This window comes from Rhinoderma darwinii, chromosome 1 (assembly GCF_050947455.1).
Source record: "Rhinoderma darwinii isolate aRhiDar2 chromosome 1, aRhiDar2.hap1, whole genome shotgun sequence".
Taxonomy (NCBI): Eukaryota; Metazoa; Chordata; class Amphibia; order Anura; family Rhinodermatidae; genus Rhinoderma; species Rhinoderma darwinii.
Genome location: NC_134687.1, coordinates 317,996,028 through 318,014,369, shown reverse-complemented (window position 1 = coordinate 318,014,369; position 18,342 = coordinate 317,996,028). Strand labels below are relative to the sequence as shown.

The following is an 18,342-nucleotide window of genomic DNA, read 5'->3' as shown; positions in this document are numbered from 1 at the left end:
CACTGCAATACAAAAGTATTGCAGTGTATTATAATAGCGATCGGAGGATCGCATATTAAAATCCCCTAGTGGGACTAGTAAACAAATTTAAAAAAAAGTTTAATAAAGTTAAAAAAAATGAAAAACCCACCTTTTTCCCCTCTCAAACTGCTTTACTATTAAAAAAAACTAAATAAAGCAAAAACTTTTCACATATCCGTAACGACCCGACTATAAAGCTATTACATTATTTAACCCGCACAGTGAACGCCATAAAAAATAAAAAACTATGGAAAAATTGCGGTTTTCTGTGAATCAGGACTTAAAAAAAATGTGATAAAAAGTGATCAAAATGTCGCATCTATTCCAAAATGGTACCAATAAAAACTACAAGTCGTCCCGCAAAAAAAAAGCCCTCACACAACCGCATCGGCGGAACAATAAAAAAGTTACGGCTCTTCAAATATAAAGACACAAAAACAAATAATTTTTAAACAAAAAGTGTTTTCACTGCGTAAAAGTAGTAAAACATACAAAAACTATACAAATTTGGTATCGTTGTTAGGCTGGGTTCACACTACCTATTTTCAGGCGTAAACGAGGCATTTTACGCCTCGAATTACGCCTGAAAACACGGCTCAAATACGTCAGCAAACATCTGCCCATTCATTTCAATGGGCTTTACGATGTTCTGTGCCGACGACCTGTCATTTTACGCGTCGCTGTCAAAAGACGGCGCGTAAAATAACAGCCTCGGCAAAGAAGTGCAGGACGTAATTTAAGCCGTTTTTCATTGACTTCAATGAAGAACAGCTCCAAATTACGGCCGTAATTGACGCCTCGCAAAACGCAAGTACATGCAATTACGTCTGAAAACAGCTCCGTAATTTCAGCCGTAATTGACGTTATCGTGTGCACATACCCTGATCGCAACAACCCGATGAATACAATTATTGTGTTATTTATACCACACGGTAAACGGCGTAGATTTAGGTCGCAAAAAAGGGTGGCAAAATTTCAGGTTTTTTTCTATTCCTCCAAAAAAAAAGTTAATAAAAAGTTAATGAATAAATTATATGTACCCCAAAATGGTGCTATTAAAAAAATACAACTTGTCCCGCAAAAAACAAGATCTTCTACAGCTATGTCGACGCAAAAATAAAAAAGTTATAGGTCTTGGAATAAGACAATGGAAAAACGTAAAAAATACCTTGGTCATTAAGGTCTAAAATAGGCTGGTCATTAAGGGGTTAAAGAATAGGATTTCTTGGGAATAAAATTGCAAGTCTAAAACAATAATGCATTTCGGGGATCAACCCCTTTTTATTAGACAAAATAGACATCACAGTGTTACGTCTATGTAGCTGATGAAGGGGATTGATCTCGAATCGCATTAGTGTTTTAGACTTGCAATTTTATTACCAATAAATCCTATTCTATAAGTGAATAGGTTTAGGATTTATCTATCCACGTTAATTTATCAGATAGCGCAAAGGTTGTGTATACTTATCCCTGCTCGGACTAATTCAACGAGCGGAACTACAAAACCTGCGGATAGCAAAGTATATCTTTAAAGGGGTTTTACTATCAGGGACATTTATGGCATATCCACAGGCCATGGCATAAATGTCAGGTAGATGCCGGTCCCACCTCTGTGACGTGCACCTATCACTTCTACCGCTCGGTGTTCCGGCTGAAGCGCGCGATTCCCGACGGTGAAGAAAACGGCGTAACTCGCTGAGCTACGCCGTTTCCGTAGCTCCCATAGTAGTGAACGGCAGTTATGGAAACAGCGTAGAATGCAAAATACGCTGTTTCTGTAACTACCATTTAGTTCTATTTAGGGGGCACGTTCTAGAGATAGGTGGAGGTCCCAGAGGTGGGACCCGCATCTATCTGATATTTATGACATATCCTGTGGATATGTTATAAAGGTCTCTCATGGGAAAACCCTTTAAAGCTGTTGTGTCGTTACACAACAGAGCAAGACGAGCACCTGATTACCTTTTCATCCTTTATTCCAATACTATCCAGAAATCTTATCCAAGGAAGCGCCCCCCCCCCCCTTCTTTTTTTATTACAGATTCATTCTATGCATTACAAGATATTTACAATGATCAGAATGATTTTGATAGTGAAAAATAGTACACAGTGTTGTAAATATAGTGTATCTGTATTGCTGCACATATACCTTGGCTTGTGATAGCTGACTAAGCATTGGAAAGGAACCATTTAAACAGTAATGGCTGAGGGAAACGTACTCGGAAGTATAAAAATCAGACTTCTACATCATTTTTGTAACATGGACATAGTGTTAAAGGAATATTGCAATTGATATTTCATAATTTTCTGATAGGTGGGGCCCTACCTCAGGGAGCTCCACTAATCAGGAGAACGGGTGTCCCATGACACCTAACTGTAGAAGCCAGCCAGCAGATGCACAAATCAAGAGAATAGCGGACCACAGCTCTGTCCATCACACCCGTAAAATTACAATGGAGAAAGCGGTGGCCAGCTTTTCCTTCTCCTCCTCCCTGCACTGGTCGCCAGTCAGCTTCAACAGCGCAAGAGTCTTGGGACCCCGGTTTTCCCAAGATGTGGGGGGGGGGGGGGGGGTGTCTCAAAAGGTGGGAGTTCCACCGATCAGATATGAATATGTCATACCCTTGTCTTGTTGGAATAGCCCTTAATAATTGTATTTTCTGGTTGTTAATTATTGATACAGTCAGATTAAGAAGCGTCTGAGGCATTAAGTACATTTTGGAAAGTTCACAAACCTTCACTGGGAGCACCTCTATAACCCTGAAGATTCAGCCGAATGCTAGCATCTCCATCCTCTCTTGCTTTCCCCAACAACATCCAACTTTCCACATCACTTTGGTCGCTATCGGATGTTAGAATCACTTCTTCATTGACCTCCACATCTTCCTCCTCTGAACTTCCTCGGATTACAAGCACTTCATTGACAATCCCACCTTTGTAACTTTTGCCAGAGTTTGGAGACTTTGCCCCTTGATGTTTAGACCACTTTTCCCCTCCAGATGAGGCTTTAGAAGTTGATTGGTTCTCTGGTCGCTGTATTGCTGGCAATACTTTTCCCTTAATCTTGGAACTGTACACACTGTCTTCTTCCAAACTATCAGAAAAGATGACCACTGCAGAAGAGTCCGAAACCCTTATGTCATCACTGTCAGAGATTACAATCACAGACTTTTTTTCATGGCAGATGGTCTTCAAGACTTCCACCTTTTCTGCAACATCTTCCTCTTTCCTCTGATCATCTAGATTGTCCTCACTGAGATTTTGGGAATAGTGCACCTGGCTATAAAGGTAGGACTCTACTTCGCTGTCAACGCTCTCATTACTGGAGGACTCTTCACGGTATAGTTCATCTTCATAAGCAGCCAGGTCATCTTCATCATTAAACATAGTAAAGAAGGTTCTGTAGTAAATTCAACAATAGAAATGTAAGCCAATAACAAGATAGCTTTATTAAAAGAACATTCATCTAATTTATAGAAAAGGACAACACTGGCACTTCATTCTAAATAACAGGACTTTGACTGCTTCCTGTCACAGCACCGTACAGTTATGCCGCAGTAATGGTGGTGCCCGCGTCAGCAGCAGCCAGTGTCGGCTGTACTGCACAGCCGACAGTCAACTGCAACGGTCAAGACCGGAGAGAACGTAGATCCCGGCCGTTTAACTCCTTAGGAGCCAAGGTTAATAGCGACTGCGGCATCTAAGGAGTTTAACAGAGGGAGAGAAGTCCTCGTTTCCCCATTGACACACCTGCGACCTGGTTACAAAGGCAATCAAGCCTGCCTTGTCTGTGCCAAAGGCACAGCCTAATAGATTGTCTGTCAGTTTTAGGCCTGCAGATTTTGCATGTATTTTTTAAGCCCAAACCAGGAAGGACTATATAAAGGACTGTTCTCCTGCATCCAATTCTGGTTTTGGCTTAAAATGCAATCTGTAAATTCTGCTGCAAATCTGCACTGTGTGACCAGAAATAGAGGTAACATGTATTTTATTTTGCATGCTGAACAATGCTACGATTTAAAAAAAAAAAAAAAAAGGATGCTTCGTCCTGACGACCCAAAATAGGATGGTCCTAAAAGGAGTTGTGCTAAACACACCTAGATACATCACAAGGCCAGAATGCATTCTGCTAAAACGACAAACATAAGGGTATGTGCACACGATAACGACCATTACGTCTGAAATTACGGAGCGGTTTTCAGGAGAAAACAGCTCCGTCATTTCAGACGTAGTTGCTCGTCCTCGCATTTTGCAAGGCGTCTTTGACGCCCGTAATTTGGAGTTGTTCTTCATTCGAGTCAATGAAAAACGGCTCAAATTACGTCCCAAGAAGTGCCCTGCACTTCTTTGCTGAGGCAGTCATTTTACGCGTCGTCTTTTGACAGCGACGCGTAAATGACAGGTCGTCGGCACAGTACATCGGCAAACCCATTCAAATGAATGGGCAGATGATTGCCGACGTATTGGAGCCGTATTTTCAGGCGTAAATCTAGGCATAATACGCCTCGTCTACGCCTGAAAATAGGTCGTGTGAACCCAGCCTAAAGATATTCGTTGATATTTTGGCCAAAATACACAAGCTTGCAACCTGCGCTAGTTCTTAGTGTGGTACACTTACAAGGTGCTGGGCAACCTACCTGATCTAATAGCATGGGGGCGTAACTAACAGGCTGTGACCCAGTATGGTGCACTACACATAACTATGCGATTGGCACCTTAACCCTTTCAGGACCAGACAAATTTTCGTCTTTATGCTTTCGTTTTTTCCTTCCCGCCTTCAATAAGTGATAACTCTTATATTTTTCATTGACCGAGCCATAGGAGGGCTTCATTTTTATGGGAAAAGTTGTACTTTCTAATGGCCTATTTAATATTACGTGTGATGTACTGGGAAGCTGTAAAAAAAAAAAAAAAAAACTCAGAATGGGGTGCATTTGGAAAAAAACAGCAGGTACGCAGTTTTCTTATGGGTTTAGTTTTCACGGTATTTGCTGTACAGTGAAAACGACACATTACCTTTATTCTGCGGGTCAGTATGATCACGGTGATAGCAAATTTATATAGTTTTTGTTACGCTTTAGTACCTTTAAAGAAAAATAAACGTTTCGCCATATTGTAACCCCCGTAACTTTTTTATATTTCTGTGTACAGAGCCGTGTAAGGTGTCTTTTTGTACGTAGAAAGATGTAGTTTTTATTAATACCATTTGGGGTAACGTCAGGCACTACCATCACATTTTTTGTAGGGTTAAAGTGGCAAAAAAACAGTGATTCGGCCATTTTACCCGCTACAACGCTCACCGTAATGGATAAATATATTTATAGTTCAGGAATTTTTGGATGCGGAAATACCGAATGTGTTTGTTTATATGTGATCTAGGGAAAGAGGGGTGATTTGAATTTTTATATTTTTTTACTTTGATTTAGCACCCCTGAGGGGCTTGAACCTGCGATCATTGGATCGCTTATGCCATAGACTGCAATATCACAATATTGCAGTCTATGGCAAAATTAGTGCATAATAAAATAAATTGGGACCTGGCAACAGCATGATGATATTGGCAAGTCCGTAACATTTCGAACTATAACAATATAACATTACTAATCCCGCACGGTAAACGCCATAAAAAAAATACCTCCGATTCCCTGTTTGTTTGTTTTTTGTCACTTTACCTCTCAAGTAAAATAGAATACAAAGCAATCAAAAAGTCATGGGGTACTCTCTTCGGCAGCATATATACTAAAATTGGAACGATACAGAGAAAATTAGTATGGCCCCTGCACAAGGATTACACGCAAATTCGTGAATAGTTCCATAATTTTATCTTCATTAATGTTTAAGGCTTGGAACAGAGAGTTCCCAGTCCCGGACCTGACAACAACTTCTAGAGGGATGGATAAGGGTGAGAAAGGCAGTCATAAATGAGCAATGGAGGGAAACTCATTTCAAATTTCTTCATAGAGCCATTTACGTTTTAATATACCTCCACACTCAAAGGCCCCATGCACACGACCGTAAAAAACATGTCCGTTCTTTCGCATTTTGCGGCCCGTGCTCCCATACTTTGTATGGGAGCACGGCCCGAAAATGCGGCAGTCAGTCAGCGGCCGGCCGGCCGTGATTGCGGGCACGGTCGTGTGCATGGGGGATAACACATCAGATAGATTGGTCGCTTGCCCAAGGTGCAACACCCCCAAAACAGACCTTCTTAACGGATTATGGCACTGTCCCAAACTTGCCCCATACTGAACAGACATATTAAAGTTTATAGTGGAAACTTGGGGGATATCTCTTCCCATGGATCCGTTACCCCTTTTAGTTCACATTTTCCCTGACTCTACATGTTCACCGCAAGCCCTTCACGTGTTTTCGTTGATAGCTAAACGTTGCTTATTGGCTCAAGTCTCACATTCCTACACTTACCGAACTCTAATGGAACACAAATCCAATAAAAAAAACGTATACTTATGGATAAGCTGGACATAGAACATACTGCAGAAGCTAAAGCCTCAAAGTTTTTCCAGAAATAGAAAATCTTTGTTGGTAAACATTACCAACAAAACGAAAAATTACGGAGTGGATGGCTCCTTTCCATTACAAGTCATGGTACTTGACCAGAGACATTGCTGGTACGCTTGCACTTATTAAGTATCGGTTACAAAAGGAGAAGAGGTATATAACACTTAGTGGTAATACCGGATATAGAAAATTAGATCGGATTGTTTCTCATCGTGATTGAAAGAAAAACTATGAGTCCTTGAGTTTAGGAGGGTGGGGGTTATGTTTAATTAGTTAACTTGTTATAGGGTTCTATGCAACAAAATAAGGGTACATCATCAATACTGAGATTGATATGTAACAATATGTTTATTGTAATTCTGTACAATGTCATGAATGTGAATTGCCTTTCCTCATGTACCACTTTCGCTTTACTTCATCTTGTAAACAGAAACAGAGTTTTGAAAATCAATAAAAATTTGTTTTAAAAAAAAAAAAAAATAATGGAGTACTGAAACATGGTACTAATAAAAACTAGTTCACCCTGCAAAAAAAAAAAAAAAAAAAAAAACAAGCCCTCAGGCCCCATGCACACGAACGCCCGGAATTACAGGCCGTAAGTACGGCACATTTTTATGGGCCCATGGACTTCTATTGGCCACGGGTACCTCCCCGTATGCTTTTTTGAAGGTGCCCGTGCCGTTGAAAAATATAGAACATGTCCTATTTCAGGCCGTAATTACGGCACGGGCAGGCCCATAGAAGTCTATGGGGCTCCCGTAATTACGGGAGCGTTGCTAGGCGACGTCAGTAAATAGTCACTGTCCAGGGTGCTGAAAGAGTTAACCGATCAGCAGTAACTCTTTCAGCACCCTCGACAGTGACTTCCGATCACAATATAGAGCAACCAGTGTAAAAAAAAAAAAAAAGACATTCATACTTACCCAGAACTCCCTGCTTCATCCTCCAGTCCGGCCTCCTGGGATGACGTTTCAGCCCATGTGACCGCTGCAGCCAATCACATGGACTGCCACGTAATCCAGGGAGGTTGGACTGGATGTCAAGAGAGGGACGCGTCACCAAGACAACGGCCGGGTAAGTATGAATTTATTTTACTTTTATTACGGAAAGGGCTGTCCCTTCTCTCTATCCTGCACTGATAGAGAGAAGGGGCAGCCGATTACTGCAGTGCAATATTGCAGCGAAAACGTGCCCGTTAATACGGGTGGAATACTGGTGACCAAGGACCCGTATCTACGCCAGTATTTACGGGTGGACAAAAATACGGTCGTGTGCATGCACCTAGGGTTGTCATGATACCAGAATTTGAACTGTGATACAGATACTCGCTACCAAAACGATACTTTTGCCAACAATAAAAAAAAAATTAAAAAAGTTCTTCCATTCTCTGATGTGAGGCACGTGGTATTATTAATTTTGAACCTATATGTGCCTCAAATTAATAGTAATTAACCCTATCATGTTCCTCAATCATAATGGACAACATTGGGTTAATGTGTGAGGTACATGATGGGGTTAATTACTATTAATGAGAGGCACATGGAGGTTCAAAATTCATAACACCTCGTGCCTCACATTAATAAGTGAAAGAAAGCAGATTTTATTTTATTTATTTTCATTTATAGAACATAAATAACGCTCTCAATTTATTACGGTCGCGACGATACCGAATATGTGTATATTTTGTGTATTGAGACTTATTTTAATGTTTATTGTAAAAAAAAGTTTTGTTTTTTTATTTAACACTACTTTATATTTTATTTTACTTTTTTATTTTTAGACTTTAATGTACTGGCATATATCTATATGCCAGTACATTAGCCTGTGTACTGATAGTACACAGGCAGTTGTTAGGGCATATTGAGGTATGTCCTAACAGAAAATATCGTCAGACAGCCCTGGGGTCCTTGTATGGAGCCTGGGCTGTCTGCCCATATATGGTATGGCCCTCGATCCGTCACAGGGATTCCCTGAGACGCGATCCAAAGGGGCACCCCCCTTCTGATTTACCCCTTGAATGCTGCAGTCAGCTTTGATCGCAGCATTCAAGGGAACAGCGACGGAGATGAGAGGTTTCTCTGATCTCCACCGTTACAGCAGGACTGCGGCTGTGTAATACAGTCATTGCCCCACTCCTGACAACAAGTGCGCGCGCACGATGAGCATGAGGTGATGCGGCCAGCGCTCCACTAATGAGCGGCGGTTCAGGCACTGAACAAAGAACAGTGGTGTCTTGCAGTGCGCCCGCCATGTTCTGTCTTCAGTGCCGGCTCTCATTAGTGCAGCGGTGGCCGCAGAACATCATGTTGACCACGCACGCACTTGTCAGGAGCGGGGCAATGACTATCACACACCCGCAGACCCGCTCTAACTACATTCATGCGTTACAATGCTTAGCTGGGCGGCCGCACAGCTTAGTATCGAAATACACAAACTAATGGTATCGAACCGTTTGAGGGTGCATGGTATTGAAACAGTATCGAAGTTTCGATGCATCCCTACTCACACCACTCCGACTTAAAAACAAAAAAAAGTTCTCAAAATGTGGCAGCACGGAACAAAATTTTTATAACAAATTCTTTTATTTTTGTAATAAAAGTACTTTATATATATAAAATTTGGTATCGCAGTAATCGTATTGACCCTAGAATAAAGCTAAAGTATGGTTTTTTACGCTTGGTGAAACCCATAAAATTGAAACCCAAATACAATGGTGGAATCACTGGGGTTTTTTTCTAATTCCACCTCACAAGAATTTTATTTTACCGTTTCCCAGTACATTATGTGGTACAAAAAAATGGTGCCATTAAAACCTAAAACTAACGCCTCATTCACACGACAGGGTCCGAGTTTCGGCCGATAAAATCGGCCGTTTTTCCCGGGCCGGTTTGCAGCCATTCCGATTCCAGGCCGTGTTGCCGTTTTTAACGGTCGATTTTGACCCGTTTTGCATCCGTTTTTTTGCCTGTCCGTTTTAAAATCGGATGAATTTCATTTAAATTTGTTGCCACACACAGCTCTCTGTAGATAATGCCACAGCCCCCTGCAGGTAATGCCACCCAGCCCCCTGCAGGTGATGCCACCCAGCCCCCTGCAGGTGATGCCACCCAGCCCCCTGCAGGTGATGCCACCCAGCCCCCTGCAGGTGATGCCACCCAGCCCCCTGCAGGTGATGCCACCCAGCCCCCCCCCACATTCTAGGAGAAGTCACTGACTTCAATGTCCATATATGGACAGTGTAGTCACTGACTTCTCCTGGAGAGAAATTCCCTGCCACAGGTCAGGAATTCCGCTTCAGAAGTGAGTGACGTCACTGTGTCCATATATGGACAGTGTAGTCACTCACTTCTCCTGTAGCAGAATCCCCGGCCATAGAGTTGGGGATTCCGCTGCAGAAGTGAGTGACATCGCTGTGTCCATATATGGACAGTGTAGTCACTCACTTCTCCTGTAGCGGAATCCCCGGCCATAGAGTCGGGGATTCCGCTGCAGAAGTGAGTGACATCGCTGTGTCCATATATGGACAGTGTAGTCACTCACTTCTCCTGTAGCGGAATCCCCGGCCATAGAGTCGGGGATTCCGCTGCAGAAGTGAGTGACATCGCTGTGTCCATATATGGACAGTGTAGTCACTCACTTCTCCTGGAGAGGAATTCCCTGCCACAGGTCGGGGATTCCGCTGCAGAAGTGAGTGACATCGCTGTGTTCATATATGGACAGTGTAGTCACTCACTTCTCCTGTAGCGGAATCCCCAGCCATAGAGTCGGGGATTCCGCTGCAGAAGTGAGTGACATCGCTGTGTCCATATATGGACAGTGTAGTCACTCACTTCTCCTGTAGCTGAATACCCAATCCCCGGCCGGGGATTGGGGATTCCGACTCCTACAGGGAGCAAAAAAAGACCCTCCTCCTCCTCACATGCACTCTGCACTGTGAGGAGGAGGAGAGAGAGAGCACGAGCGACTGAATACATGGCCATCACTCGGGACACATTCCGGTGATGGCAGTGTATTACCCAGCCCCATAGACTTCTATGGGAGCCGGGCAAACGGCCGAAAATAGGGCACGTCCCATTTTTTGACAGCCAGTTTTCCCGGGCCGTCAAAAAAAATCGGTCGTGTGAATAGCCCCATTAGGGGTCTATTGTTCCTACTGCAGCCAGGTGACGGCCGATTTATGAACGGCCGTCACACCCTGTCGCGTGAATAATGGCTAAGACCTGCAAAAAAAAAAAAAACAATCCCTCATACAGCTGAAAAATAAAAAATGTCTGCCTTTTTTTTTTTTGGGGGGGGGGGGGGGGATGGGGTCTGTAACAGTGAAAGCCTCCTCTGGAGAAGTACAGATTTATTTATTTTTATTGTCCAGTCACAAGTATATACCAACCTTATACCTATTCTCTGAAGGTTGGGGAAGCAGGGTAGAAATTTCCAAATCACAGGGCATGAAAAAAGGAGTGAAATTAAAGTTTCTTATGCACAATGTAAAACGCCGGCTAGACCACTAAATAGAAGATCCTGATAGACACGGAGACCAAACATGAGAAATACACCATGTACATAAAAAAGACAAACAGCGGATAACACCGGGGCATGCTGGGACTTGTAGTTTCACAAGGGCTAAAGACACAGGTTACGGAACACTCTGGCAGCACACAGAGAGCGGTCACCCCGTTATTGCGCTCCCCGCTTTTATCCTGTCACAGCCTCCATACATTTCATATTCTACTTCACAAATGTTACCTGACAGCTGATCTCCTAATTCCTTGCTGCACATGTAGGCTGGTGTTACTGACAGGAAGTTCCGAGGGGAAACAAAAATACATCCTGCTGCACGTGGGAACCAGTGTTGCAACCAGAAGGGCCCACTGGAAACAACATGTCTGTTCTGTAGTTCCGCTTTCAGGATCGCAGGATAGATTTTCACAGCGGCAGTTTGAGCAAGGTCATGTGACCAAGAAAATGGGACGGGGCTAGTTTTTATGCAGACCTGTAGAGGGAATAAGAAACTATGCAAAGATGTTACAGCAGTATTATGTACATGGTGGAGGGGGGCTCTGTATGAGAGCATGTGTGTGTTCTACTGATGGTGGGGGCTTCACAATATTGTATTGCCTGTGGAGACATTCTGGAAGAGGGGACAAATGTAGAGGCTGGACCTTATGGGGAATGGTATGAGAATGGAGCAGACAGGTGTTGCAAGAATTGTTCTGTATGAGGAGACTAGTGTGGTGGTGTGGATTTCCTGAATGAGGGGATGTGTATGAGGGTTCAAGTACTAGTCCTGGCTTCTCAATGAATTAGAATATTAGTAAAAAGTTAATTTATTTATGTCATTAAATTCACAATGTGAAACTCATACATTATGTAGATTCATTACACACAGTGATCTATTTCCAGCATGTTTTTCTTTTAATGTTGATGATTATGGCTAACCGTTAATGAAAACCCAAGATTTAGTGTCTCAGAAAATGTGAATATATAAGCCCAATTTAAAAAAAAAAAATGTTGAACTACTGAGATGTACAGTATATGCCCTCAATACTCGGTCGGGGCTCCTTTGCATGAATTACTGAATCAATGCGGTGTGGCATGGAGGCGATCAGCCTGTGGCACTGCTGAGGTATTATCAATGCGGCGTGGCATGGAGTGATCAGCCTGTGGCACTGCTAAGGTGTTATCAATGCGACGTGGCATGGAGGCAATCAGCCTGTGGCACTGCTGAGCTGTTATCAATGCGGCGTGGCATGGAGGCGATGAGCCTGTGGTACTGCTGAGGTGTTATCAATGCGGCGTGGCATGGAGGTGATCAGCCTGTGGCACTGCTGAGGTGTTATCAATGCGGCGTGGCATGGAGGCGATCAGCCTGTAGCACTGCTGAGGTATTATCAATGCGACGTGGCATGGATGCGATAAGCCTGTGGCACTGCCAAGGTGTTATCAATGCGTCGTGGCATGTAGTGATCAGCCTGTGGCACTGCTGAGGTGTTATCAATGCGGCGTGGTATGGAGGCGATCAGCCTGTGGCACTGCTGAGGTGTTATCAATGCGGCGTGGTATGGAGGCGATCAGCCTGTGGCACTGCTGAGGTGTTATCAATGCGGCGTGGCATGGAGGCGATCAGCCTGTGGCACTGCTGAGGTGTTATCAATGCGGCGTGGCATGGAGTGATCAGCCTGTAGCACTGCTGAGGTGTTATCAATGCGACGTGGCATGGAGGCGATCAGCCTGTGGCACTGCTGAGGTGTTATCAATGCGGCGTGGTATGGAGGCGATCAGCCTGTGGCACTGCTGAGGTGTTATCAATGCGGCGTGGTATGGAGGCGATCAGCCTGTGGCACTGCTGAGGTGTTATCAATGCGGCGTGGCATGGAGGCGATCAGCCTGTGGCACTGCTGAGGTGTTATCAATGCGGCGTGGCATGGAGTGATCAGCCTGTAGCACTGCTGAGGTGTTATCAATGCGACGTGGCATGGAGGCGATCAGCCTGTGGCACTGCTGAGGTGTTATCAATGCGGCGTGGCATGGAGGCGATCAGCCTGTGGCACTGCTGAGGTGTTATCAATGCGGCGTGGCATGGAGTGATCAGCCTGTAGCACTGCTGAGGTGTTATCAATGCGGCGTGGCATGAAGGCGATCAGCCTGTAGCACTGCTGAGGTGTTATCAATGCGACGTGGCATGGAGGCGATAAGCCTGTGGCACTGCTTAGGTGTTATCAATGCGGCGTGGCATGGAGGCGATCAGCCTGTGGCACTGCTGAGGTGTTATCAATGCGGCGTGGCATGGAGGTGATCAGCCTGTGGCACTGCTGAGGTGTTATCAATGCGGCGTGGCATGGAGGGGATCAGCCTGTGGCACTGCTGAGGTGTTATCAATGCGGCGTGGCATGGAGGCGATCAGCCTGTGGCACTGCTGAGGTGTTATCAATGCGGCGTGGCATGTAGTGATCAGCCTGTGGCACTGCTGAGGTGTTATGGAAGCCCAGGTTGCTTTGATATCGGCCTTCAGCTCGTCTGCATTGTTGGGTCTGGTGTCTCATCTTCCTCTTGATAATACCCCATAGATTCTCTATGGGGTTTATGTCAGGCGAGTTTGCTGGCCAATCAAGCACAGTATGGCTGGATTCACACGAGCACATTACATCCGTAAAGGATGGAACGTATTTCGGCCGCAAGTCCCGGACCGAACACACTACAGGGAGCCGGGCTCCTAGCATCATAGTTATGTACGACGCTAGGATTTTTCGGGACACGTTTCACATTAATATATTGTGTCCTCCCTTATCCACCTCTTATAGCAGACTTTGCACCTCTTTTGACTTTTTCCCTTCTAGCCAGTTTGGAGAACTTCTCCTGGAAAGTGCTGCCCTGGTACGATGCATGTGGCCCCGCTTCCAGAAGTACTGGGTGCCCCCCCTTCTTGGTCCCTAAAGATTAGGTTCTTGATAACCACCTCTTGAAATTCCAGGAAAGTTCCACTCTGGCCTGCACATCGACGTAGCTTCTACGCATTGTACAATGACATCTGTATGATGTGCACGGCCAGTTTCTTATACCACACCCTCGATTTCCGCATGGCATTGTAGGGCTTCAGGACTTGATCTGACAAGTCCACCCCTCCCATGTACCTATTGTAGTCCAGGATGCAGTATGGTTTGGGGGTCTCTGTACTGGTACCTCGTACAGGTACATGGGTACTGGTGTGGCCATGTATTGTTGTCAATACAAGGACATCTCTCTTGTCCTTGTACTTGACACACAATATGTTGCTTCTAGAATGTGCCCTGCTCTCACCCCTTCTGAGTCTTAGGGAGGCCTCTCAGATTTCTTCTAGCAGTGCCGCATGCCACAGTACTTCTGGAAGCGTGGCACTTGAAGAGTGGGACGCTGGTATAAAAATTATCCAGGTAGAGGTGGTGACCCTGGTCCAGCAGTGGGTGCACCAAATCCCACACAATTTTTGCATTAACTCCCAGTAAGGGGGGGCATTCTGGGGGCTGAATACTGCTGTCCTTCCCTTCATATATCCTAAATTTGTACGTATACCCTGATGCACTCTCGCACAGCTTATACATCTTCACGCCATACCTTGCCCTCTTACTCGGCAGGTACTGCCGGAATTGAAGCCTCCCTTTAAAATGTACCAGGGACTCATCAACAGATATACACTTCTCAGGGGTGTATGCTTGGGCAAACCGGGCACTGAAATGGTCTAATAGGGGTCTCCGTTTATACAAACGGTCAAAACTGGAGTCATCTCAGAGTGGGCACTGCTCATTATCAGTATAATGTAAGAAGCTGTCACGTTGGGTTCGTGGACCCACTGGGCCGTACAGCCTTGACGGTATGGCAGCTGGCCAACAGGGCGGAGGTCACAGTCCACAGTTCGTATAAGGTACCTGTGGCAGCTCGGACAGTAGCAAGGCAGGCTCGGCTGGGACTAGGCAGCGGGTAGAATTCAGTTGTGGAGCAGCAGGACAGGCGTAGATACAGCATAACACGACTACAGCACAGCACGGCACTTGACCAGGATAGCACGGGATACAGGAACAGGGAACACTGGAACTGGAAAACACTAGGAGACCATTTGCTTAGACAAACTATGATATGACAAACAACGCTCAGGCAAGGATCAGAAGGGCAGAGGCCTTTTTATAGTCCAGGAAATCATGTGAGTTGATGATGATGATTGTTTTCATGTGCGCGCGCTGGCCCTTTAAGAGCGGGCACGAGCGTGCGCGCGCACCCTACGGGACACAGCGGACCGGAGCGGAAGTGAGAGCTGGCGTCTTCTAGGAAGGAGATGGGGACCAGCGCTCGCAGATCCATGGCTGCGGGCGTTGGGAGGTAAGTAAACCAGACGGCCTGCAGCCATGGACGCTGCAGAAGCGAAGTATTGCCTCATAACGCATCCTGGACATGGCCATATGGTACATCGGGTGTGGTATAAGATGTCCGTGCTCCAGTAGGTCCTAATGGACCCCTTTTTCAGAAGCCCCATGTTCAAGTGAAGTCCCCAGAACTTGCCCAACCCTGCTTCATCTACAGGGGTCCACGTGTGGGATTGGGCATAAAATTATGTGGGGTTCTTAGTAATAAACTGTTGGGTATATAAATTTGACTGGGAGACCATAAGCTCTATAAAGTCATCAGTGAAGAAGAACTTGAAAAAGTCCATTTCACTGAGCCCTGCCGTATTAAATGTTATACCTGGGCTGCCCGTGTACTCGGGGATTTGGCGGTTCATAAATGTCTGGTGTGGGGGTCCAAATGGGGTCGCCCCGCTCTGGGGTTTCAACTGCGGAGGGGTCACTTCGCTCGGGGGTTTTCAACTGCGGCGGGGTCATTTAGCTCGGGGGTTTCAACTGCAGTGGTGGTCTTGGGGCGTCTCCTAGGGGGTTCTTCTTCTTCATCACTGGATGAGGAGGTGGATAAATAAAACAGTCTCACCATCCGACGACTCTGTGTTGGAGGCAAGAAATAAATATGCCTCTTCGGCAGTAAATGTCCGTTGGGACATGTTTGTTTGCTTCCCTAACTAGGAGCAATAGGCTGCTACCTAAACCTGCCAAAATAATTGGTGTTTTTATAGAACGAGTGGGCTTCCCTGAGACTAAACCTAACTAGAGCGAGGGTTCCTAACACTAAACCTAACTAGATTTTATCTAACTACGGCGACTATTCCCTGACATTAAGGGCGGATTTACACGAACGTGATATACGTCCGTGCAACGCGCATGATTTTCACGCGCCTCGCACGGACCTATGTTAGTCTATGGGGCCGTGCAGACAGTCCGTGATTTTCCTGTCCTATATTTGTGCGTTGTTCGCGCATCACGCACCCATTGAAGTCAATGGGTGCGTGAAAATCACGCGCACCACACGGAAGCACTTCTGTGGGACGCGCGTGATTCGCGCAACAGCTTTGAAAAGTATGATTGAAAACAGAAAAGCACCACGTGCTTTTCTGTTTACAAACATACAAACAGTGTCATAATGATGGCGGCTGCAAAAAAATCACGCAGCCGCGCATCATATGGTGATGACATACGAGTCTGTTAAGTGCCTTTTGCGCGCGCAACACGCCGCGTTTTTTGCGCGCGCAAAACGCACACGCTCGTGTAAATCCGGCCTGAACCTAACTAGATTATTCCGAGCTTCCCTGACACTAAACCTAACTACGGTGACGGGTGCCTGACACTCAATCTAACTAGATTATTCCGAGCTTCCCTGACGCTAAACCTAACTACGGTGATGGACCCCTAACACTAGAGCTAACTACAGTGACGGATTCCTGATGCTAAATTCCCTGACGCTATACCTAACTACATTTTTTGACGGTTCCCTGACACTAACTAACCCTAATACTAAACTAACCACTTAAATTGTCTAAACTAACTTATTTTTTTTAAAATATATTTTATAAAGAAAAAAATAATCCCCAGGGACCAAGAAATTGGTCCTGAAGACTAAGAAGTGGTCAGTGATAGGAGATCACTATCCAAAAACGTGGAGGGGGAACACAAAGAGGAAGGGTACAGGAGTGGGTAGTAGATGGGGGAGGTGGGAAGCAGAAAAAAGTTGTTTTTTAGACTTTTTTTCACTTATTTCCGTCTTTGCTCTTCTCTCTCTTCTCACAACCGCTCTGAACACCTCGCTATCTCCAACAGATGCGTTCATTGTGGGTGCGGCAGGATGTGATGTCAGGGAGAGGAAGTTTAGACAACGATCTCTGCTATTGGACAGTTACTCACTGACTGACCAATAGCGGCGATCGAGGAGGCGGGACCATCGCGACAGGTCCCGGCATATGGAGCTGTGATAGGCTGCTGTCCGAAACAGCAGCTGTCACAGTTCGTGAACGTGCCGGCGGAAAATGGCGATGACGGAATAGTACGTCACTGAGTGCGAAGGGGTTAAGGGGTTAAAATGTTAAATTTAAGTTTATGTTTTACTACTTTTAGCAAGGGTCATGTATTGCTAACATGCATATAATACTAAGGCCCCATGCACATGAACGTAAAAAAAACTGTCCGCAATTACGGAACTGCCCAGTTTTATTGGCCGCGGACACCTTTCCGTACCACTACGGATAGGTGTCCGTGCTGTAGAACCATGCCGGGAATTATGGAGCATGTCCTACTTTTCGATTTTTACTGGCCGTGCTCCCATACTTTGTATGGGACCACGGTCTGAAAATGCGGCCCGCGGCCGTGCCCGCAATTGCAGGCCGTGATTACGGGCACGGCCAAATGCATGAGGCCTAAGAAGTAATAAAATTGCAGACCTTAGTCGTTTGGTGCTCAACACTTCTTATGAGCAGCGATATATGTGAGTTCACTATGCCATAAGCATGCACACGCTGGACATACAACTCGTGACGTTTGTATATGCTGCCCGAACGCTAAAACAGACTGGCTAGATCAGGGGTCTCAAGCACGCGGGCCGCATGCGGCCCCTGGGGCTTTCATCTGTGGCCCACGGGACACAGAGCCGCTAGTATCGGCTCTGCTCCGAGACTCTGGAATTCCCTGACATCGCTGTCCACATATGAACAGCGATGTCTGGGGCTTTCCCAGAGCCGGAGTCCCGGGCAGAGGGCTAGTACAGGCTCTGCTCCGGGACTCTGTGGGATTCCCTGACATCGCTGTCCACATATGAACAGCGATGTCTGGGGCTTCCCCAGAGCCGGAGTCCCGAGCAGAGCATTGGTATCGGCTCTGCTCCGGGACTCTGTGGAATTCCCTGACATCGCTGCCCATATATGGACAGTGTGTCAGGGTCTTGCCCAGAGCAGAGCAG

The 18,342-nt window shown here is 45.6% G+C and overlaps 1 protein-coding gene and 1 non-coding gene across 2 annotated transcripts in view; one reads left to right on the top strand and one right to left on the bottom strand.

Moving 5' to 3' along the window:
• ZCCHC7 (zinc finger CCHC-type containing 7) overlaps nt 1-11,389 on the bottom strand; it is a 203,571-nt gene extending 192,182 nt beyond the window's left edge. Inside the window, exons 1-2 of the mRNA XM_075825554.1 lie at nt 11,284-11,389; nt 2,757-3,421 (exon numbers count right to left, since the gene is read on the bottom strand). Of these exons, the coding sequence (XP_075681669.1) occupies nt 2,757-3,421; nt 11,284-11,366 (748 nt within the window). The 5' untranslated portion in view covers nt 11,367-11,389. The remainder of the gene's footprint in view (nt 1-2,756; nt 3,422-11,283) is intronic.
• LOC142722577 (U6 spliceosomal RNA) lies at nt 5,737-5,843 on the top strand. The gene has a single exon (XR_012874872.1). It is a non-coding gene; the product is annotated as a U6 spliceosomal RNA (small nuclear RNA).
• Nucleotides 11,390-18,342: the final 6,953 nt, after the last annotated feature.